Source organism: Suricata suricatta, chromosome 14 (assembly GCF_006229205.1).
Source record: "Suricata suricatta isolate VVHF042 chromosome 14, meerkat_22Aug2017_6uvM2_HiC, whole genome shotgun sequence".
NCBI lineage: Eukaryota > Metazoa > Chordata > Mammalia > Carnivora > Herpestidae > Suricata > Suricata suricatta.
In genome coordinates this window covers 66,716,691-66,740,850 of record NC_043713.1, presented here as the reverse complement: position 1 = coordinate 66,740,850, position 24,160 = coordinate 66,716,691, and the positions used below count along the sequence as shown (strand labels likewise).

Sequence of the window (24,160 nt, the reverse complement as noted above, 5' to 3'; positions counted from 1 at the left end):
GGGTCATTCCTGCAAATTACCTCACTAGTACTGATCAGGTACTTCCAGACCAAGTTAAAGGTTAATTCCTGAGAGAGGTTGAAACTATAATTAGGTTAGGTAATAAGTCTTGGTTTGCTGTTCCGGGGCAAATGAACTCCATTTTGGGCCTGTTGTTTCTTTTTTTTTTTTTTAAGCAATTCATTCATTTTTTTAAAAACTTGTTTATTTTGGATGGGGAGGATGCAAGCAAGGAAGGGACAGAGAGGGAGGGAATTGCAAGCAGCCTCTGTGCCACCAGTGCCAGGTCAACCTGATGTCGGGTTGGAACTCATGAACTTCAAGATGATGACCTGAGCTGAAATCAAGAGTGGGACACTTAACCATCTGAGCCACCCAGGTACCCCTAATTCATCCCTTTTGATCATACTCTCACTCACGTTAGCTGAAAGGATAAAGGTTTAAATCATTAATGTCACTCCCACCTATTGCTCAGAAGTTCTTGAAGTTTTTGTGGATCCTCTGTGTGGTATTCATAGGTCATGACACTTGTGCTTCATCTCGGTTATACTCACAGGGCACAACTTCAGGTTCATATTTTTTAAAAGTTGGTCATTCTCTTTGTTCCTTTTCTGACATTCTAGTCTTAGGAAGATCATTTGGTTGGTGGTAATGTTATGCCCAAGTCACAATATCCTCAACGACCGGAGACCACCAGGGAAACTGAGGCACTCATGCACAGGCAAAGGGCTTTATTATTACAGGCTTAGGCTGGCCGGACCTAAGCTCGGGCTCACAGACTTTACCAGCGCAGTGGATCCATGCTGAGAGCCCAGAACAAAGGCAGGGTAGGGCCGTTATGGATTTGGGAAGGGGGAGTTACAGGAAATTGTGACACAGGTATAGCGATCCAATCATAATTGTACAATATTATTGACAGCAGGTTTAACCATTCACATTGTCTAGAGTATTCATTACTTTTGGTGGGATCCAATTACAACTTTTAGAGTACCTTTAAAACCAGCCAATTACAGGGCGAGCCTAGGGTCTTGTTCGGTGACTATCGGGTTAACTTTAACATTAGGTAACAGGGTCCTATCTAAAGTTTCTATCTGCAGGCCTCCTGGAGAGTGGTAGCTAGCCTTCCCTGATTGGGTGTTGCAAAGGTGGTCTCTCTTGCTCTAGGCAATGTGTAACTGCCTGTTAGTTTCGGGGAACTGAAACCTAGGCCTTCTAGATCAGAGGGGGATCTTAAAGCCTGTCATGGAGTGTTTGGTTTAGACTTGTGTCCTTACAGTAAGTGTCAGCAAATATGCATTTAAAGCCTTTGAGAAAATACAGCATGCTAGGGAGACTGCTATGCCTATGATAAAGTAGGATAACTCCCAGCATCTGGAGTTCACTTCAGAGCCATGGTCCCTAAGACCCAAACCAATCAAAATCAGGTAAGTCAAAGAAAGACCTCATTGAAGGAGTCACTTAAAAAAGTTTTTTAATGTTTATTTAAAAAAATTTTTTTTTCATTTATTTATTATTGAGAGACAGAGACAGAGCATGAACGGGGGAGAGTCAGAGAGAGAAGGAGACACAGAATCCGAAGGAGGCTCCAGGCTCTGAGCAAGCTGTCAATACAGAGCCTGACGCGGGTCTGGGGCCCAAACCTGTGAACTGCGAGATCATGATTTGAGCTGAAGTTAGTCACTCAACCGACTGAGCCACCCAAGCGCCCCTTTAATGTTTATTTTTGAGACAGACAGAGAGAGAGAGAGAGAGAGAGAGAGAGAGAGAGAGAGCAAGCAAGATCGTGAGAGTGAGCAAGCAGGGGAGGGGCAAAGAGAGAGGGAGATACAGAATCCAAAGCAGGCTACAGTTCCCAGCTGTAAGCACAGAGCCTGATGAGGGGCTTGAACTCACGAACCTCAAGATTATAACCTAAGGTGAAGTTGGATGCTTAAGCAACTGAGCTACCCAGGTACCCTGAAGGAGTCATCTTTTTAAGTGGCTTGCTCAGTGGTCTTATGTAATTGAGTTTCAACTTCCTCATGAGTGTTAATCCAGGTGCAGCAGGTGGTGTTGGCAAGGGAAGTAGGGCCCTGCCAAAGGAAGCAAATCTTGAATCATGAATGCCTTCTGGTAATTCCCATTTTAGTCTGTGGCTCAGTACTGGGAAGGTGACAGCCATGGAAGCCAGTAAAATTTTAAGGTTCTATAGACCACATAGGCTTTTTAAATTCTTATTATCCTTGCCTATGTCCCTTTCTTTGTATAGAGCTTGTAAATAAAGTTCCCCAAGTTTGGGGTTGTTAACCAAAGACAGAGAAAATATAGGGGGGGTTGGGGGGGCGGAGGGTTGTCTCTAGCATCATGGACAGATCAGAGCTCTTGATGAAAAATCCAGCAGTTGAAAGTTTGCTATCCTTAACAATGGTCTGGGAGACATGAATGATGGCATGTTTCCAGGCCAATGCTAGAGTAAAAGAAAGAAAAGAGAGGATTTCATGTTTAGTTAAAGTATGAAGCCTTGATGTGACATTGGGAGCAGTTTACCTTGATATCAGCTCCTATTCTTTTTAGTTAATTTGACTTTGAGGGCTCCACTTGTGTATGGATATCAGGTGGAGCCTTATTCAGCTGTGAGATATATACACAGGATGCAAGGGCATATCCCACAGACCCAAGTCTCTGAGGGTTGGCTGCTGACTGAGCAGTGAGGAAGACATGGTATAGTCCTTTTTAGGGAGATTCATGGGAGTCTTTGTTCTTGAGGAGACTAAATTAGAGGGTGGGAGAAAATTGGACATAATAATTTGGAGAGGTGTAGCCGGATATTTGAGGAAACTAGAATTCAGGATCTAGTCCAGTTATATGTAATTATAAAACCTCAAAGGCTGTTGACAGGATTAGAGGCTAATATAGGCAGATGGGTACACAAACATAATTTTGCTCTCTACAGTTACCCCCATTTTTTTCTTCTACAAAAGATAATCATAGTAAAACTAATTTGTTTGCATCTAACTTGGGTTGATTACTAAACATTAAAAAATTTAATAAAAAAAGGAGAGGGGTGCTTGGGTGGTTCAGTTGGTTGGATGGCCGACTTTCGCTCAGGTCATGATCTCATAGTCTGTGAGTTTGAGCCCTGCGTTGGGCTCTGCACTGACAGCTCAGAACCTGGAGCCTGTTTTGGATTCTGTGTCTCCCTCTCTCTGCTCCTCCCCTACTCACTCTCTGTCTCCTTCAAAAATAAATAAACATAAAAAAAAAAAACTAAAGTGCTATGAAAAGAATACTCAGGAGTTTCTGAATTATAGATGGATCAAATGAGGAGAAAAAGTAGATCTTTTAACTTTGTTTACAACAGGGTACTTTACCAAATTGTAAGTCATAGGAACCTTAAGAGAAAAAGTATATTTAAAGCTGTGAAAAAACCCGAAACGTTAAGAAGGTAGCAATGTTTCAGACAAGAAGCCATACAAATTTATAAGATTCCTTCTTCGTTCGTTTAGTCCCATGTAATTAGTACTTGTTTTGCTAGAATCCAGTTTGGTTTATGATATTAAAGCTGTCAGAACTGTGTATTTGTCCAAGTTCTTTCCATGAATCTTCTTTTTTTTTTTAAATTTAATTTTATTTATTTTGAGAGAGAGAGAACACTCATGAGCAGGGGAGGGGCAGAGAAAAGGAGAAAGATCCTAAGCAGGCCTGTACTGTCAGTGCAGAACACAAGGCCTGGCTTGAACTTACGAACCATGAGATTCTAAACTGAACTAAAATCAAGAATTGGACACCCAACAGACTGAGCCACCCAAGTACCCTTCCATGAATCTTCTTGACAATGAAATACTTTTGTAGAAACTCTTTTGCAAAACATTTGAGGAAAACAATAACTCTGTAAAAGACAAAAGATTTAAAATGCCCGTTGTTAAAGATCTGAATAGAGTTTATTATAGTGGAATTGACAAGGAAATTTGGTTATTTCTGTGATACACAACATTTAAAAATAACTCAAATTATGACTGATACCTTTAGATACCAGAGCATATCAGATTTCTAAGAATTTCATGTAATTTCTAGCATACTTATAAGGTATACATATACAAATATAAAGAATGCTTAGAATTATTTTTTGATAATGCTTCTAATATAATGTAACATCAGATAGTTCTAACATTTCCCTTTTTGGAAGGTGAGAGTAAATAAATCTTTTGAGATGTTCCAGAGACCCTCTGAAAAATCCCAAAGTTAAAATAACTCCATTTAGGATTTTATTTGGGGAAGTTTGTGAAAAACATCCAAGGTTTTAAAATACTTGGTCAAATAGGTTATTGTGAAACAACAGTCATCCATTTAACCATTCTGGCAATAAAAGACTTTGCAGGCAAATGCAGAAAGTTAGATCATTGTAAAGAAACCCAACTAACAAAAACTAAAAAACCATAGCTCTTTTAATAGAGAAGATTTAGGGCATCTGGGTGGCTCACTTGGTTAAGCGCCCAACTTCAGCTCAGGTCATGATCCTGTGATTTGTCAGTTCAAGTCCTGCATTGGGTTCTGTGCTGACAGCACAGAGTCGGGAGCCTGTTTCTACTCCTCTCCCACTCACGCCCTCCCTCTCTCTCTCGCTCTCTCTCTCTCTCTCTCTCTCTCTCTGTCTCTCAACAACAATAAAAAAAAACAAACATTAAAAAAAAGTTTAAAAAGATTCAATTTTCTTAATTAAACACCAGGTAACGTCGGCACAGGAAATTTTGCCAAAACACACAATCTATGTTTTCTATGAAGATTATGTTAAAAGGTGAAGAAAAATCTTTCATACTTTCTTAGCCATAGCAGACCAAGAGTCCAAGAAAACTTTGTCCTTTTAACAGAGAGAAAGCCAAATTCTAATTTTGCACCAAGTTACTTTTGATTTTAAAGCTTATTTGCTTGGGGTGCCTGGGTGGCTCAGTTGGTTGAACATCAACTCTTGATTTCTCCTCAGGTCATGATCCCAGGGTTGTGGGATTGAGTGCTGTGTTGGTCTCTTTGCTGAGTGTGGATCTTGCTTAAGATTCTCACACTCTTCCTCTGCCTCTCTCCCCCCGTTCTCTTTCAAAAAAATATATATATATAAAATAAAGTTCGTTTGCTTAATTATATTTATTCTAATCTTAGCCAGTCGTGACCAGTTTAAAATTCTTTTCTAAAGATTCCTTTTCTGCAAAATTTAGTGGCTTTAATTGCATATGTTGAAATTTAAAACCTTAAAAAGCCTGAATTTTTGGTGAAAATAGAGAAGTAAACAATTATGAATTGTCTCTTACATTAGCATTTGTGGATTGGCAAGCTTATACTTTTTATAATTTCTAGAAAAACATGCTTTCTCATAGTGACCTTCTCAGTCTGACATATGTTTACTGATTGATCTCCATTTATTAATTACCTTTTCTATTTTGTTATCTAAGTAGATATCTTAAACTTCACAAGTGATTATAGTTAGAATAATAGTTATACTTACTTATAATTATAATATTATTATTATTCCTTTCTTATACATTTCTGTTTCCTAGATTGTTTTCCTTCAATATTTCTTTTAGTGAAGGGCCATTGTTGATGAATTCCCTTGGTTTTGGTTTGTTTATACAAATACTTATTTTACCTTTTGAAAAATTGAGATACAATAATATTCCATAAAATTCACCATTTAAAAGTGTGCAATTTAGTGTTTTTTAGTATATTCACAACCATCACCATTAATTCCTTCACTTTCAAAAGAAGCCCTCATTGGGTCACCCATTTTCCCCTGCCTCTAGCCCCCTGGCATCCAGTAATTTGCTTTTTGTCTCAATGGGCATGCTTTTCACAGACACTTAATATAAATGGAATCATATAAGGTGTGGCCTGTGTCTGGCTTCTTTCCCTTAACCTCGTGTTTTAAAGATTCTTCTGTGTGCTCATGTGTATCAGTAGTTTATTTCTTTTCATTGTTTCATTGTATGGCTATGGTACATTTTGTTTATTCATTCTTCAGTTGATGGACGTTTGAGTTGTTGCCTTTTATAAATAATGCTGCTATAAATATTTGTGTACAAGTTGTGTGGAACACAAAAAAATTCATTTGGGTATATGCTTTGGAGTGGAATTGCTGAGTCATATGATAACAACATGTTTAACTTTTTGAGGATGTGACAAACTGTTTTCCACAATAGCTTTACCATTTAAAAATCTGCCAGCAATGTATGATGGCTCCTGTTTCAACTTCATTTTTGAACAATATTTTCTCTGGGTATAGACTTTTAGGTTAGCTGTTTCATCTACCATCATTTGTGTTAAGCTTTGAAGATAATGTGTCTTTTCCCCTTCTCTAACATTTTTTCTGTTTTTGATTTTTAGGAGTTTGACCATAATGTGTAAAGGTCTAGTTTTCTTTGTGATATCTTGGGGTTGGATGAAGTTCTCTTAAAGCAGTTGGTTCAATATTCTATGCGTTGATGTCTTTCATCAGTTTTAGAAAATTCTTGTTCATGAGGTATTAAAATATTGCTTCTCCTTCCTTCTCTTTCTTCTGGAATTTCACTATAGGTGTGTTAGACTTCTTTGGCATGTTCCTTATTATGTCTCTTATTGTACCTACTTTCTCCCCCACCCCTTTCTTTTTGGGTGTATTTCATTTTGGGTATTTTCTATGGACTTTTCCTCCAGTTTATTAATCCTGCCATTTGTTTCACATCTTGGAAACCCATCCACAAAGTTTTAATATGAAGTATTAGATAGTTTAGTTTTGGAATGTACATTCTTTATTATAAAGTGAATTCTCTAGTGAGATTTTTGTCTTACCTATATTGGTTTTTAAAATACACAACTAATATGTGTTATCCATATGGGACTTTGGTGTAAATTCAAAAAAGTTCCTACTCTCTAAGCATAATAATAACTTGGTGAGTGGAGAATGACTTTGTAAGCCTTAAAAAGTGGTAGCCCGCTTCCTGTAGGCTATGCAGCTCTGGGCCAGGGGGCAAAGGCTTGTTTTGTATCTCTCTTTTGTCTTCTTAGGCAGACACACTTAGAAAGTGAACAGATACTACAACTATATATATGTGCTCTAATATATAAAAGTATGCTGTGCTCTGTCTTCAGAGCTTTTTTTTTTCATACTTTGAAAAAACTAACTATTATATGCATATAGTAAAATATCAGATGGTATAAAATGGAAGTGTTGAGTACCTTCCTAATCCTAGTTTCCAGTCCTGAAATAATAACCTATTGAGGCAGTTACTCTACCGTTTTTTTTTTTTTTTATAGTTTATTGTCAAGTTGGTTTCCATATATCATCTAGTGCTCATCTCAGCTAGTCCCCTCCTCCATGCCCATCACCCCCATTCCCCTCTCTCACTCCCCTATCAGGCCTCTGTTTGTTTTCAGTATTCAAGAGTCTCTCATGGTTTGCCTCCTTCCCTCTCCCTTCCCCTCCCCCATGGTCCTCTGTTAAGTTTCTCCTGTTCCACTTATAAGTCAAAACATATGGTATTTGTCCTTCTCTGCCTGATTTATTTCATTTAGCATAACACCCTCGAGTTCTATCCACGTTGCTACAAATGGCTAGATTTCATTCTTTCTCATTGCCATGTAGTATTCCATTGTATATTTAAAACCACATCTTGATCCATTCATCAATTGATGGACATTTAGGCTCTTTCCATGATTTGGCTATTGTTGAAAGTGCTGCTATGAACATTGGGGTACATGTGCCCCTATGCATCTACTGGTTTATGTATTGTTTCTGGCATAATTAATCCATATATATTTAAGCATGTGTATGTATGTTTATGTATTATTTCCTTCCCCCCCTTTTCTTCATGGAATATAACATTCTGAATCTTGTTTCTACAGCTTGTTTTTTTCTGTCTTTCCATATAGTATGTAAAACCTGCCTCAATTCTTTTGGCTGGATATGTAGTATCAATCATTAATCTCATCATATTGATCTAATGAAAACTAACTTATCTGTTTTCCTGTTGTCTAACAATTAGATTACTTCAAACCTCATGCTAATACAAATGATAAGTGTTACAAATATCTTGTATATATGACTTTGCTTACATAGGTAAATGTATCTGCAAGATAAACTACCAGAAGTGGAAAAAAATTCTGGAATTCAAAGGATACGTACCTTTTGTAGCTATTCCTTAGTTCTATAATGAAATCATATCAGTTTCCACTTCAATCAGCAATGTATGAATGTAAATTTTTCTTTATCCCCCTTACCATGAAAATGTACTGATAATATTTTTCCATTACTATGAGAGAAGAACAATAATATCTCAAGGTTTAATTTCCTTTTAAAATAACTGAAGTCATGGCGTGCCTGGCTGGTTCTGTTGGTAGAGCTATGACCCTTGATCTCAAGTTTGCGAGTTCAAGCTCCATGTTGGGCCTAGAGCTTACTTAAAAAAAAAACCAAAACACAAAGTCACACATTAAAAACACTTAAAATCCATGTGGATCTGCTCTCTTATGATCTGCCTGTGCATATTCTCTGTTCATTGGATTTTTTTATTTGTAGAGTTTTATATAGTAAGAAAATTAGCTTTTTATTAGATGTTGCAAAGAGTTTTAAAATTGATTTATTATTCATCTTTTCACTTTGTTTATATTTATATTTTCCCAGTTACATATTTAAAACTTTTATGTTGTTAGATTAATCAGTCTTTTCTGTTATGTCTTTAGGTTGTGTTGTAATTCAAAAGGCCTTCCTTAGCTTATATGGTAAAAAATTCTTCTGGTTCATTTTAATAGTTTAGTAGTTTTATTTTAAACATTTAATTCCTTGATTCTTGTATCATTATTTGATATAAAGGTAAGTATTTTTCTATATCATTTGAATAATCACAATTTATAACTGGTTGGGAACTATTACAGTTTGGTAATTGTGTGTGGCTGGATATCCTGGGCCTATTTCATCTGTGTTATTGCCACTGTCATTTCAAGATGAGTTTGTCAGAGGGTCAGAGAAGATATTTGTTGACATCCGTAAACTGTAAATATGGGAAATCTATGAGGAAAGAAAGAATGTCATAATCAGTTAATCTAATTAAATTAGTGATTCAAAATTTCGTTTCACTTATTTTATTTTTTTGAGAGAGAGCACAACCGGGTGAGGGTCAGAGAGAGAGAATCCCAGGAGGGATAGAGGGAGAGAGAGAGAGAGAAGGAAGCGGGGTTCACCCAAAGTGGGGCTCATGTTTTTACTTGAAGTGGGGCTAGAGCTCACCCAAAGTAGGACTCATGCTTGCCTCATGTGAGACTTGAACTCATGAACCATGAGATCATTAACTGAGCCAAAGTCAGATGCTAAATGACTGAGCCACCCAGGCGCCCTGAAATTTCATTTTATTTTTTTAAATCTCCATGGTACTATCTACTCTGTTTTTGAATTTAGTATGGCCAGTTATTCCAAGTACTGTGTATATAATCTGAAAATACATACAAGGGCCTTTTCTTCCCCTTCTCTGTCATACCAAGTTTATTATTAGCAGAGAAGATGAAGAGGGATTAGGTAAATTATATTCCTTTTTTTAACCATACACAAAATGCTCTTAGCCTCCTAAGGACAACACTATGACCAGCTTACTAGAAACAGACATAGTTTGACACATTAGAAGTTTCTATGGACACTTACTAGAGTGCCTTTTTTCTTTTAAATTTATGGACATATGGTGGTGATGATGTTGGAATTCTCTAGTTACTTATGATCTTTCTGCACTAGCACTTTTCCATGGGGTTTTACTTTGCTTTCAGAGGCTTTACTTAGTAGTTTATATTAGAGGGTTTTTGTTTCTGTTTGTTTTTTGTTTTTAAGTTGGCTCTACACCCAACATGGGGCTTGGACTCATGATCCTGAAATCAAGGGTCACATTCTCTACCAACTGGGCCAGCTGATGCTCTAGTTTATGTCAGAGTTTTTAGCAATTTCCTGTCTGGGAAGATACTCTACCAAAAAGATCCTTTGATCTCATATGTATGGTATCCCCCTCTCAGCTTTACAGCGTGTAGAATAAAACCTCTGAGGTTGTCCACTAAAGCAGAAACTCATTTTACTTTGTTCCTCCAAGCATCCTGAGGACATAGGGCTCATAGGGGTATATAATTTGGGAAATGTTACTTTATATTAGTGTATATGGAGGTGATAGAATGCAGAAACTTTCTTTTCTTAATTTAATTCTTATTTGTCTTGGCATTGAACCAAATTATTACTCTCAGAAGTAGGGAGTGCTCTAATAGTAAGATCATGTCTTTTTCACTTTTAAGCTACACTTGAACCTAACCATTTTACTGTGAAATGCTGTTATTTATATTTTGTCACACCCTTGAGTTTTCAAATACAGAATTGGTCTTCATTACTTATGGCTAGTACTCCCCTTATTTTGGAGTCCTGATGACTATATTTCCCAAAATGAAATCAGTTTTGTGTATTGTCAAAATCTCATTTGCTAGTTTGATAATGTAGATAAAAAAAAAAAAACTCTTTAGGAAAATCCTTGTTGTTTGGTAAATGTTACATAGTCTGTTAATTTTCAGCTGTATATTTCATGATCCTAATTTAAAACAACAATAAAAAACTAACCAGAATACATACTTGCCACTTCCAGTATGAGGAAGTTGAGGGATAAAATTTTAACACTGATATGTGACATTTCTAGAATGTTATATTTTATTATTTTAACGTTTTATTTTATTTTGAGAGAGAGAGACAGAGTGCAAGCAGAGGAAGGGCAGAGAGAGGGAGAGAGAGAATCCCAACCAGGCTCTGCACTGCCAGCATAGAGCCCAACGAGGGGCTTGAATTCTTTACTTGTGAGGTCATGACCTGAGACAGAAACCAAGAGTTAGACACTCAACTAACTGAGCCACCAGGGCCCCCCAAGAATATTTTTAATGTTTCAAACTGTCATGTACATTTCCTATTTACATGATATTCCTGTAAATAGGAAAAATAGTGATTGTCTGTGTGGGAGATTAGCTCTGCCTTTTTCTCTCCTTTCTGTGGAATTTGTCCTATGTCCTCTGTGAGGAGTTTGATACTTTTTAAGTATTGGTGTTGTGTTATATCTCAGATCTGTCCTCTCTCTCTCTGTCTCTTTAAAATTTTTTTTAATGTTTTTTATTCATTTTTGAGAGACAGAGACAGCATGAGCAGGGGAGGGTCAGAGAGAGAGGGAGGTACAGAATCTGAAGCAGGCTCCAGGCTCTGAGCTATCTATCTGTCGGCACAGAGCCTGATGCGGGGCTCGAACCCACTAACCGTGAGACCATAACCTGAGCCAAAGTCGGTCGCTCAACCGACTGAGCCACCCAGGCGCCCTGCTTTTTTTTTTTTAAGATTTATTTATTGAGTAATATCTCTATACCCAGTGTAGGACTGGAACTTATAACCCTGAGATTAAGAGTCATATGCTCTACCACCTGAGCCAGCCAAGTGCCCCTGTTCTCTTTTGAATGGAGGGACTGGACATAGTCTTAAAGAAAGACATGAGGAAGAAAATTAAACTTTACACTTTTTGTTTTAATTTTACTTAGCGCAAGTCTGCTTAGAAACGCAAATGGTCTCTCTGGATACAGATGTCTTAAGTTTCTTCTCTTGGGACTCTGATGCAGTTCATAATTTCCCTGTTTTTAAAATGAGTAACATTTGACTCATTCACTCCCTTTGGTTTTAAGGTCAGTGTTATTAAGTCACAGGAAGTTTAATGATTTGGAAGAAATCAAAAAACAGGTCTTAAAATTGTCAAGATACAATTTACAGCAGGTATTTTATTTTTCTTTTCGGTGGTTTCCAAAAACTGGTGTTTGTCTTTGAAATTCCATGGTGGAAGCCAGATTACCAAATTTGCCAGTGAAAAGATTCGTTGATACAATAAAATGTTTTTTTTTAAGTTTTATGTCTTTTTTTAATTTGAGAGAGAGAGAGAGAGAGAGAGAGACAGAGTGTGAAAGGAGGAGGGGCAGAGAGAGAGGGAGACACCGAATCTGAATCAGGCTCTAGGCTCTGAGCTGTCAGCACAGATTCTGACACAGGCTCGAACCCACGAACTGAGAGATGATGACCTGAGACAAAGTTGAATGCTTTGCCACCTAGGTGCCCCATAATTTATGTTTTTAAAGTTAAGTTTTTAAAAAATTTTAGAAATTACATATGCTTATTGTATAAAGTTTGGGTAAGAAAATAAAGATAACCCATAATTTTATATCCAGAGATAACTTAGCATAGTTAATATTTTGATTTCTTTCATTTTCTGAGCACAAATGGCTTAATATAGTTGAGATCATATTTAAAAAAATATTTTTTTTGATGTTTATTTATTATTAAGACAGAGAGAAACAGAACATGGATGTGGGACAAGCAGAGAGAGAGGTAGACACAGAATCCGAAGCAGGCTCCAGGCTCTGAGCTAGCTGTCAGCACAGAGCCTGATGCAGGGCTCGAACCCACAAACGGTGAGATCATGACCTGAGCTGAAGTTGGATGCTTAACCAACTGAGCCACCCAGGCGCCCCGAGATCATATTTTCTGTATTGGCTTATATTTGTATTTATTCCCTTAATATAAATAACTTTATGCATGTGTATATGTATGTAATTTCTACACTTAACATGTAGCTTAAATTCAGGTCCTGAGATCAAGAGTCTCATGCTCTACTTAGTGAGCCAGCCAGGCACCTCCCTTAATATAACTGTAAATTGCCAAGAAAAAGTCTGAGTGTTCTTTTGCATTCATTTATTTATTCATTCTCTCAATCAAAAAAATATGAATATAAATATGTATGTTTTTTAAAGTTTGAGAGAGAGAGAAAGGCATGGAGGGAGGGAGAGAGAGAATCCCAAGTAGGTTCCTCTGTGAGTGTAGAGCCTGATATAGGGTTCGATCTCATAAACCACGAGAATACAACCTGAGCAGAGATCAATATTAGAATGCTTAACCAGTGGAGCCACCCAAGTACCCCTAAATATGTATGTTTATAACTATATGTATATATAAAAACATATACATACATATGCATTCAAAGTATTTTGTTGGTTGCTTCTTGGAAAGTTTATTGTCTTCCAGGTTATAAAAGTTTACTGTATAAAGCAGACCATGAAGAATGTCCCTGTTCTTTTATTTATTTATTTATTTTTATTTTTAGTTTTGAAAGAGCACAAGTGGGGGAATGGCAGAGAGAGAGGGGTACAGAAGTTCTGAAGTGGGCTCTACGCTAACAGCAGTGAGCCCGATGTGAGGCTTGAACTCATGAACCATGAGATGATGGCCTGACGCTCAGCCAACTGAACCATCCTGGCACCCCAGAATGTCCCTGTTCTCTTGAAGTTCAGACAAAGAAACCCTCTGGATTATCTGACAAAGTTTCTTTGTTTGTAGATTCCTCTCTTTGGTGCTAAAACTATTGGTCGGAGAAGTCCTGATGGACCAGTGTTGAGCAAAGCTGAATTTGTTGAGAAAGTTCGTCAGAGTAACCAGGCCTGTCATGATGGAGATTTTCATACAGCTATTGTTCTGTACAATGAAGCCCTGGCTGTTGACCCTCAGAACTGCATCTTATACAGCAATAGATCTGCAGCCTATATGAAAATCCAGCAGTATGACAAGGCACTGGACGATGCAATCAAAGCTCGACTTCTCAATCCCAAATGGCCAAAGGTAGAAATTTCATTTACTTTCACAGAATCTTTATGTGCTGCCTTCTTATTTTATGTAACATTTTATTGAATTTGTAGTTATTAATATTTTAATACTCTGTACTTCAGCAAAATGTTGAATGGCCTCTTTGAGCTGGTATGCTAGCAAATGGCTTCCCTTCTTATGCTTTGGAACAGTGCTCTCCATGTCCAAGTTTAATTCTTTTCCTGTATGTTTGAAATTTGAAATTTTTTTCCACTCAGTTAAAAAGAATTTTTTTTTTTTGCATTTATTTATTTTTGTGAGACAGAGAGAGCACAAGTGGGGCGGGGGGCAGAGAGACACAGAATCTGAAGCAGGCTTCAGGCTCTGAGCTATCAGCAATGTGGGGCTCTAAGTTACAAACTGAGATCATGACCTAAGCCAAAGTCAGATGCCTAACCAACCGCACTCAGCTCCTTGATAGGATACATTTTAGTCATTTATATAGGTTTCCACATCTCCTTTTTACACAGATGTTTTAGATGGAGATGGTTTTATTTTTGAATTGAAAAGAAATTTTGTTAGTCACTGTTTGTTTTCAGAATGGCATTTAATCAGAAAAACCTTTTTTCCTAATACACCATTTTAATTACCTATGTTCCCTTGAGTTTAAGCTTTGAATAATCCTTGTTTTGTATCTACTTTATTTTCATTATGTCTGTTCACTGTCTGGCCCCCATTTCAGAAAAGATTTCTTAAGATGTACCAAAGTGTTTGACATATTTTTTATTGACCCACAAAACTATTTGATCCCATTCTTGGCTTTCAGTTGCATTAACAAAGGTTAATGGATATTTGCTAGAGATTTAAAAAATATTCTTATTGTCTTATTAATGCTGTAGTCATATTAATTTATACTTTAATTGCGGTAGTTACTTTTGGCCTCATTCAGTGGAATTTCCAGTATTGCTGCTACCTCATGAATTGTTTAGTATTTTGTAATCCCCTAAAAGAGTTATTTATAACTATAATTACTGTAAATTAAACAATCTATTTTTAAGATTGTTATATGACACCACTTGGGAGTTAGAATGCTGTTTTCAAAGGATAGACCAGGCTCAAATTCCTTCTCTTTGGTTAATGGCTCTCTTTTGTATGGCTTTCCATAAATTTCTTAACCTCTCTAGGGTTAAGGTAAATGGGATAATAATACCTACCTTGTGAGGCTATTTAAGAGTCAGAGATAATTTGTTACTTGTATATAGTATGTGCTTGACACATGATAGCTGTGATTGTGACATTTTTATTCAAGGTACAGATAAGTAAATTATTCTAGCAAAGCTTGTCATGTGTCTTCTCTTTCTCTTTCCCTTTTTCTTTTAAACCTGTGGTTGATTGAGCCTGATAAATAGCTTAATTTTCAAATTAAGTATCTCCATTCTTTCCTTTTTTGGATCCACTTTTTTTATGTCCTTCCTATATTTGTGAACATTTTTAAACTGTTATCTCTTCTCTTTTTCTGTCATTCTGCTTTCCTTTGTCAACCTCTTGGATTTAGAGTGCATACACACAAAATAGCTGAAAAAGGTGAACTTTTATGATTAGAGATGAAAAAATCAACTTTTTAAGGTAATTTTATCAAATTTTAGTCTCTAATGTTTTTCCCCAAATGATAAGTGAAGTTGTGTGTTTACCATTTGCATTAATATTTCAGCTCCATATTTGGCTTCAAGGAAACCTAACTTAAGAATATCTAGAATTATGTAAAATGTAAATTAGTTTTTGTTATTAAAATCATGAAAGGGTTTTCATATACAATGTGATTCATAATAAAATTATAAAGAAATTTCCACTAATGTATAAATTCTTCCATTTTATAAAAACTTTATTTTATACTTCTTTTTCTAGGAATATACTTACAGTATAAAAGAAGGCTCATTGTACTATTTTGTGTTGAAGATATGTCTATTGAAATTTGTGGGGTTTTTTTGTTGAAATGACTATCCTTTCTTCATTGAATTATCTTTAGTGCCTTTGTCACAAATCATTTGAGTATAACAGTGTGGGGCTATTATTGGTCCATTTTGACTTTTCTAACTTTTTCATTAAAATCTTTTTGCCTTTCACAGTCTTTCTCTGAAATGTCATTATTGTCTGGTTTGATTAGGGAAAACATAAATTCCAAGTTCTGTCTGTCTCTATGGTAATTATAAAAAGGTTTTTTTAAATGTTATTTTTGAGAGAGAGAGAGCGCTAGAATGAGAGAGAGAGCATCAGTGGGGCAGGGTCAGAGAGAGAGGGAGACACTGAAGCAGGTTCCAGGCTGTGAGCTGTCAACATAGATCCTGACATGGGACTCAAACTCATGAACTGTGAGATCATGAGTTGAGCTGAAGCTGGACGCTTAACTGAGCCACTTAGGTGCTCCATCTTTTGTTTTTAATGTTTATTTATTTTGAGAGAGAGAGAATGGATGTTTGAGTTAGGGAGGCATAGAGAGAGAGGGAGAAGAATCCCAAGCAAGTTCTTGGCTGCCAACTTGGAGCCCCACGCAGGGCTTGATCTCATGAACTGTGAGATCATGACTTGAGCTACAATCAAGAGTCAGACATTTAACCGATTGAGCCATCCAGGCTCCCCTGAGTCTTTCATCTTTGTTCTTTTTCTAGGTTGTTTTTGCTGTTTTCTTTGTCTTTTGTTGTCTTTGCATTTTGATACAAGTTATGAAGTCAGATTATCAATTTCTTCAGAAAGCCTCCTGGGAAATTAATTGGATTGCATTGAACTTTTAGAGAAGTTTAGAGAGAATTGCCACCTTAACTTTGTTCAGTCTTCAAATCTGTAAACATGGTATCTGTCCCTGTTTATTTAATACTTCTTTCATTTTCCTTTGCCGTCTTTTGTGGTTTTTAGTGTTCAGTTCTTGTACATGTTTTATTAAATTTATTCATAAGTATTTTGCTTTTTGATGCTCTTATAAATTAAAAGTTTTTATTTTCTATTTTTTCGTTGCTAGTCTATAGAAATAGAATGTATTTTTGTATTTTGTGTCCTGTGACCCTGTTGAATTCACTGTTAATTTCTAGTGGGGTTTTTTTGCAGATGCCTTAGGATTTTTTCTGCCCTTGATCATATAACCTGTAAATAATGACAGTTCTTTCTTTCTTTTTTTGCATATGCTTTTTATTTCTTTCTCTTGATCCATTGTATGTGTTATGATATCCAGTCTAATTTTGAATAGAAATGTTGAGAGGAAACTTCCTTTAGTCATTCTTGATCTTAGTGGGAAGACATTGAATTTTTCTTTTTGAGAATGATGTCCTTAATCTGGTAGAGGATGTTCCCTTCAATTTCTATTATGTCCAAGTGTTGAATTTTGTCAGTTTTTTCATTTATTGAAATTATAATTTTTTTCTCATTTAGTCTGTAATATGGTAAATTGATTTTGTTTTGGAATGTTAAGCAAAGCTTGCATTCCATGAGATAAATACCACTTAGTTATTATGTCTTACTCCCTTTTATATATTGTTGGATATGATTTGCTATAATTTTGTTAAGAGTTTTTCATCTTTATGAAGGATATTGATCTATGTTTTCTTTTCTGATGATATCTTTGTCTGATTTTGGCATCAGAGTGATGCTGGCTTCATACAATGAGTTTTGAAGTGTTCTCTCTTCTTGTTTTTTTTGAAAGAGCTTTTGTTGGATTGGCATTGTTTCTTTCTTAAATAGTTGGTAGAATTTGTCAATTAAGCCATGATTGCATGGAGTTTTCTTTGTGGGAAGGTTTTATTTTTATTTTTTTATATTTAAAAAAAGTTTATTTTGAGAGGTGGGGAGGGGCAGAGAAAGGGAGAGAAAGAATCCCAAGCAGGCTTCACACTACCAAGATGCCAGTCTTGACCCTGTGAACCTCAAGATCAATACTTGAGCCAAGATCAGGAGTCAGATGCTTAACTGACTGAGCCACCCAGACGCCTATGTGGGAAAGTTTTAATTATGAATTCAGCTTATCTGATTGATATAAGACCATTCAAGTTTTATAATTCTTCTTGGATTAGTTTGGTATTTTGTTTGTTTCACTTAATTTTTACATTTAATTTGGGTTGCAAATTTATTGGTATAAATTTGTTGATAACAATCCCTTACTATCATCTTTTTAATTTCTGTAGGATATTTAGTGATGTCCTTTCTTTCATTCTTGATATTAATTTGATATTAGTTAATTTCTCTTTTTATCTCATTAGTTTGCTTAGAAATTTATCAATTTTATTCATCTTTCTAATCAGCTATTAATTTGCTTGATTTTCAGTATTATTGTACATTTTCTATTTCATCAATTTCTGCTTTTTTATTATTTCTTTCTAATTATTTTGCATTTAATTTACTCTCTTCCTTTTTTCTTTTTTTTCATAATATTTTATTGTCAAATTGTTTTCCATATAACACCCAGTGCTCTTCCCCTTAAGTGCCCTCCACCATCACCACCACCTCTTTTCCCCCCTCCCCCTTCCCCTTCAACTCTCAGTTCATTTTCAGCATTCAGTAGTCTTTCTTTTTTTTTTTTTTTTTTAATGTTTTTATTTTTGAGAGGGAGATGGAGTATGAGTGAGGGAGGGGCAGAGAGAGCAGGAGACAGAATCTGAAGCAGGCTCCAGGCTCTGAGCTGTTAGCTTGACATGGAGCTCAAGCCGAAGAACAGAGAGATCATGACCTGAGGTGAAGTTGGATACATATGACTGAGCCACCCAGGTGCCCCTTCCTTTTTTTTCTAAGATGAAAACTTAAGCCATTGATTTTAATTATTCTTTTTTGTTTTTTAAGTTTACTTATTTATTTTGAGAGAGAGACTGAATGGAGGAGGGACAGAGAGAGAATGAGAGAGAGAAAGAGAGAATCTCAAGCAGGCTCTGTGCTGCCAGTTGAGAGCCTGATGTGGGCTCTCCTGATGTGAACCATGAGATCATGACCTGAACTGAAACCAAGAGTTAGAGGCTTAACTGACTGAGCCACTCAGGTGCCCCTTATATATTCTTTCTTTTTTTAAATTAAATTTAAATTGTTTTGAGTGGGGAGGGGCAAAAGGAGAGAGAGAGAGAGAAAATCTTAAGCTGTCTCTGCACCCTGCACAGATCCCACTGCAGGGCTTGGTCTTACGACTGTGACTTACCTGAGCAAGTTGGACACTTAACCAACTGAGCCACCCAGGCGCCCTTTCTTCCTTTTTAAAAAAATATAAGCACTTAAAGCCAAAATGTTCTTTGCTAGTACTGCTTTTGCTGCATCCCACAAATTTTGATGTTATGTTTTGTTATTCTGTTTAGAATATTTTTGAATTTTCCTTGGCAGTACTTATTTGATCCATGGGTTATTTTTAGAAGTATATTGCCTAATTTCCTAATATTCTTATTTTTAAAATTATCTTATTGTTGACATCTAACTTAATCCCATTGTGGATGAAGAACACATTTGGCATGACATTAATTTTTTAAACTTTACTGGGATTTGTTTTATGGCCTATTGTATTTTATCCTGGTGAAACCTGCTATGAGTGCCTGAAAGGAATATGTATTCTGCAGTTGTTAGGTGTAGTTCTATAGATTTCAATGAACTCAAGGTGGTTGAAACTGTTCATGTCTTCTAAGTCTTTGATAACTTTTTTGGGAGGTTTAATTATTCCATCAATAGTTAGAATAAAGAAGTTAAAATCCACAATTAAGATTTTGGAATTGGCTTTTTCTTTTAATATTGTGAATGTTTGCTTCATGATTTTTAAAGCTCTGTTATTAACATACCATTTTACTATTATTCCATGTTCTTATTGAATTGATCCTTTTATCATTGTGCTAGGTCCCTTTTTATCTGGTAATAATTATTGTTGTAAAGTGTATCTTGCTTGATACTGATATAGCCACTTCACTTTTCTTTTACTTACTCTTTGCATTATGTATCTTTTTTATCCATATATTTTCAACTTCTGAGTCTTTACACATTTAATATTCATCTCTTTGACAATATATACTTTTTTCTCTTTTTAAAAATTAATTTTTGAGAGAGAGTGAAAGTGAGTGAGCTCAGGGAGGAGCAGACATAGAGGGAGACAGAGAATCCCAAGCAGTCTCTGTGCTGTCAGTACAGGGCCTGATGCAGGGCTTGATCTCATGAACAGAGAGTTCATGTCATGAGTGGAAATTAAGAATTGGATGCTCAACTGACTGAACCACCCAGATGCCCGTTTCTCGCTTTTTAAATTAATTTTGTCAATCTCTGCCTTTTAATTGAAGTCTTTATTCATTAACATTTAATGTAATTATTGATGTTGATTTTTTTCTGTACCATTTTGTTTCTTTGTACTCTCTGTTTTTGTTCCTGTTTTTCTTTTCCTGATGTTTATTGGTTTATTTGACTATTTTTTGAGTTGCTTTGTCCTTTTGAGAGCTTTTTCTTTTAATTTTTAATGTTTATTTTTGAGAGAGAGAGAGAGAAAGAGAGAGAGAGAGCAGGGGAGGGGTAGAGAGAGAGGGAGACACAGAATCCGAAGAATGTTTCAGGCTCTGAGCTGTCAGCACAGTGTCTGACACGGCGCTTGAACTCACGACCATGAGATCTTGACTTCAGTGGAGGTCAGACATTTAACCGACTGAGCCACCTAGATGTCCCTGTTCTTTTGAGAGTTTTTAATGATTTTGGATTAATGTTGACTTGTTTGGCAGGCTATTATTTTAATTTCTTCTTCCTCTTCCTCTTCCTCTTCTTCTTCTTCTTGTAAGAGAGGGAGAGGATACAGGGGCAGAGGGACATAGAGAATCTTAAACAGGCTCCACTTAGGTTGGATCCTGATGGGCTCAGTCCCACGACCCTGGTATCATGATCCAGGCCAAAATCAAGAGTCAGATACTCAACTGAGTGAGCCATCCAGGGACCCCTGACAGGTTATTATCTTGGTTAGAATAGAACTGCATATTTTGTTTCTTGAATTGCAGCTCTGACTTCAGTACAGATATTTTGTCTTTATTTGAGGTATTCTAAATTTGTTCCATATATGTGTAACTCAGGAATTAGCCAAATTTGTGTGTAGATAGAATTTGAGTCTCCCTTTTCTGGTTCTTGTCCTTCTGGGATTCTTTTCCTCTTTGGCCACAGGCCGTAGTTTCCTGTGCTTCAGGATTCTGAGTTCCCCAGCCAGAATGACAGTGCGCCTGTTACCCTGCTCACCACTCAGATCAGGAACTCAGTTCACAGCTCTCTTCCTCCGGAATCTGTCTGCTTCTTTTCACTCTGCAGTGCTTTCAGGGAGGTTCTTTTTGTATTCTATCTGGATTTTGTAGTTGTTTTCTGTGTGGGAGTGGGTTCACTAGGATCTTGCTCAGTAGTTAGTGGAAACAGAAGTGATGTCTTCTCAGTGATCTAAGGTTCCTCAAGTTCAGTGGATCCCCAACAAAGTCATCTTGCCTCCTTAGGCAAAGTGGCTTTCTTGATGTTCTTGAGTTCTCTTTTTGGCTTCATTGTTTCTAGTTACTGGTCTTATTCATTTACAATATTTATTTCTGTTTCCTTTTTCATTCATTCATCAAATTGGTCAATAACCTTTTTGCATTCTTTCTTATATGGATTCCGTATATGTCTGTCTTATATGGATTCCGTATATATCTTACGCATTTTATTTCCACAGCCCGTATTATAGTCCAGGTTATTATAGTTTCATTCTTATTTTGTTGTGAATTTTTTTATTATAACAATATTCTAATGAAAACCTTTCTGTTGTTCCATGTTTCCAAGTGACCTGATATTCAAGACTCAGACCAAGTGGTTAGTTATATTCCCCCTTTATTACTTGCTACTGTGATGACAAACCTGTTCTTATTGATCCAGTCTCCTTTCCTTTTTATTCTTCCTGCCTTTTTATGCCAAGCTCTGTGCCTAGAGTTTTGTTCCTTGCTCCTGCTCTTAATTGAGCTAAGTTTGTCTAGTTCAATTCTCATCTTTCCCTGAAAGCTGAATTTTGCTAGTTTCAATTATTTATATCATTATATACATGTTACTTGAGTGTATCTGAGTCTTAAACTAGCTTGAAAGTGCCTTGAAAGTTTGTCTTCTACTTACTTAATAGCCCAGACATTGCTGGATACTTTTAAATGTTTATTTATTTTTGAAAGAGAGAAAGAGAGGAAGGGGCAGAGAGAGAGAGAGAGAGAGAGAGAAAGAGAGAGAGAGAGAGGGCAGAGGGTCTGAAGCAGGCTCTGTGTTGAAAGCAGAGAGCCCAGTGCAGGGCTTGAACTCTTGAACTGTGAGATCATGACCTGAGCTGAAGTTGGATGCTTAACCGACTGAGCCACCCAGGTGTCACAGACCATAAGCTTTGACAGTTTATAAGTTTCTTTTTTCTTAATTAGCCAATTACACTTTTTAATCAGTTGTGGAGGAATCTAACATTTGTTTTAAATCTCCCACATTAAAACCTTTCATGTATTTAGTGAGTTAGCATAGTATAATGTAAATAGGATATACAGGCAGTCTTTACTTTGCATGGTAGCACAGTGCCCGAGAAACAACTGTACAAGCTGAAAAATCTTACAGTGTGAACTTTCCAACAATTTCAACTGTTCTGTGACCTATTAAGAAATTTTAAAAAATGTTTATTTAAAAAAGTTTTAATGTTTATTTTTGAGAGAGAGAGAGCGCGAGAGCGAGCAAGCTGTCGAGCTAGGGAGTGCAAGTGGGAGGGGCAGAGAGAGAGAGAGGGAGACACAGAATCCAAAGCAGGCTTCATGCTCTGAGCTGAGCTCTCAGCACAGAGCCCAGTGTGGGAATCTAAATCATGAATGGCAAGATCATGACCTGAGCCAAAGTCGGACTGTTAACTGACTGAGCCACCCAAGCGCCCCAAGGATGTAAAAATTATTAAAATAAATATTTAGTACACTGTGATTTAAAATGTTAACATTGAGAATTTGTTTTATTGTTTTGTAAAAAATTTATCTGTAGTTATTTGAATAGTTCTTGTTGCTTTCTTCTTGTCCTATAACTTGCAATACAGAGTATCTTATCTGTGACTTGGTGAAATGTCATACTATTTTCTAGTTTGGGTCAGCTTCTAAAATGTTAATTTTCATTGTGAAATATCTCAGCATTCTCACAGTTACAGTAATTTTGCCAGCATCATATTCTCTGGAACATTTTTAGCCTTTTGGTCACAGCCACTTTCCTCATTGATGTTGACAAGCTCATCCTCACTAAGTTCTTCCAACTGGACCTCTTCATCAGTGGCTGTGTCAACATTCCCATTGGGCCACTGTTTCTTCTGTAACTCCCTTTGTGTTTGAGCTGAATTTTACCTCCAGCATTATCACTTTCTTTGCTGCACTCATCTTTGTTCCTCAATTCTCATTTTTTAAAACCCATTTTTAGAAAATGTCCACCTGGGTTTGTCACTGGGAGATAAAGGTGCAACACAACCACCTTTTTGCTGTTCGGTGTGAGTTGAATAACAGATGTGTAGTGACCAGTCATCACAGACTTTGAAACACGTGATGTAATTGGTGATTAATCATGATGCATATCTCTTAGTTATATAGCAGTTGTGGACTGAAGAACCACTACCGGAATTTATGCAAATTTATAATTTATGCAATTATTTACAGTTAATATGCCATGGTAATTGAAGTTAAATTGTGGTATTAGGGAATTGATATCATTTAACTGTGGTAACTGGAATTTATGTATGTTGAAACAATACACGTGTGAAGCAAGAACTGCTAGGTCTTAAGAGTTGGAGCTAAGTTTTTCCCTCCTTACACGTGGCGTCACCTCCATATACCTGTTTTCCCATTTGTAAGTTGAGTTAACATCAAAAACCTTGAAGGATTGTATTGAGGATTAAATAAAATAATGATAGGCACTTAGCAAAGAGTTTTTCACATACAGTTTAAAAAAATATATTATGGTTATTAATGATTTATTCTCATGGTGATATTTGTATTTAGACACACATAATTTTTAGTCAAACTATCCAATTATTTTTTGACCATTTTCTTCTCTTTATAATAATCTCAATAACCTTCTGAATCCTTCCAATTTCTACTGATAATTTTTTAAGTAATGTGATAACAAAATGGGTAAAACATTCCACTAAGATGTATCTGTTGCAAAGGGAAAGGGAGGAATTATTTTTTGCTACATACAGATGATATACACTCCTTTAAATAATTTATCAGATCCTATTGCTCTTTATTAAGTATGCCATATTTCATTTATTTGATTTCAATAAATATCTAATAGGCAACCATGATTCTGCTTTCTTCTCTGATAGTGGTATTTGGGTGATTGTCTCTTTTTTAAATTTAGCATATTAATCTTTTTTCATTTTTTGGTATTCTACCTCTTTTCCATGATTAAAAAAAATGTGCCGTTGATCTGTACTTGTATTCACTGGTTTTCGCTTTGTAACAAATCACTCCAAAACAGTGACTTAAAATAACAACCATTTATTTGGCTCAGGATTCTGTATGCCAGCTGAATGGCTTTTCTAGATTGGCTGACTCAGCT

General features: G+C 36.2%; 1 protein-coding gene across 1 annotated transcript in view; it reads left to right on the top strand.

Moving 5' to 3' along the window:
* TTC28 (tetratricopeptide repeat domain 28) overlaps nucleotides 1-24,160 on the top strand; it is a 622,170-nt gene that overhangs the window by 26,280 nt on the left and 571,730 nt on the right. The window contains exon 5 of the mRNA XM_029921603.1: nucleotides 13,376-13,654. Within this exon, the coding sequence (XP_029777463.1) occupies nucleotides 13,376-13,654 (279 nt within the window). The remainder of the gene's footprint in view (nucleotides 1-13,375; nucleotides 13,655-24,160) is intronic.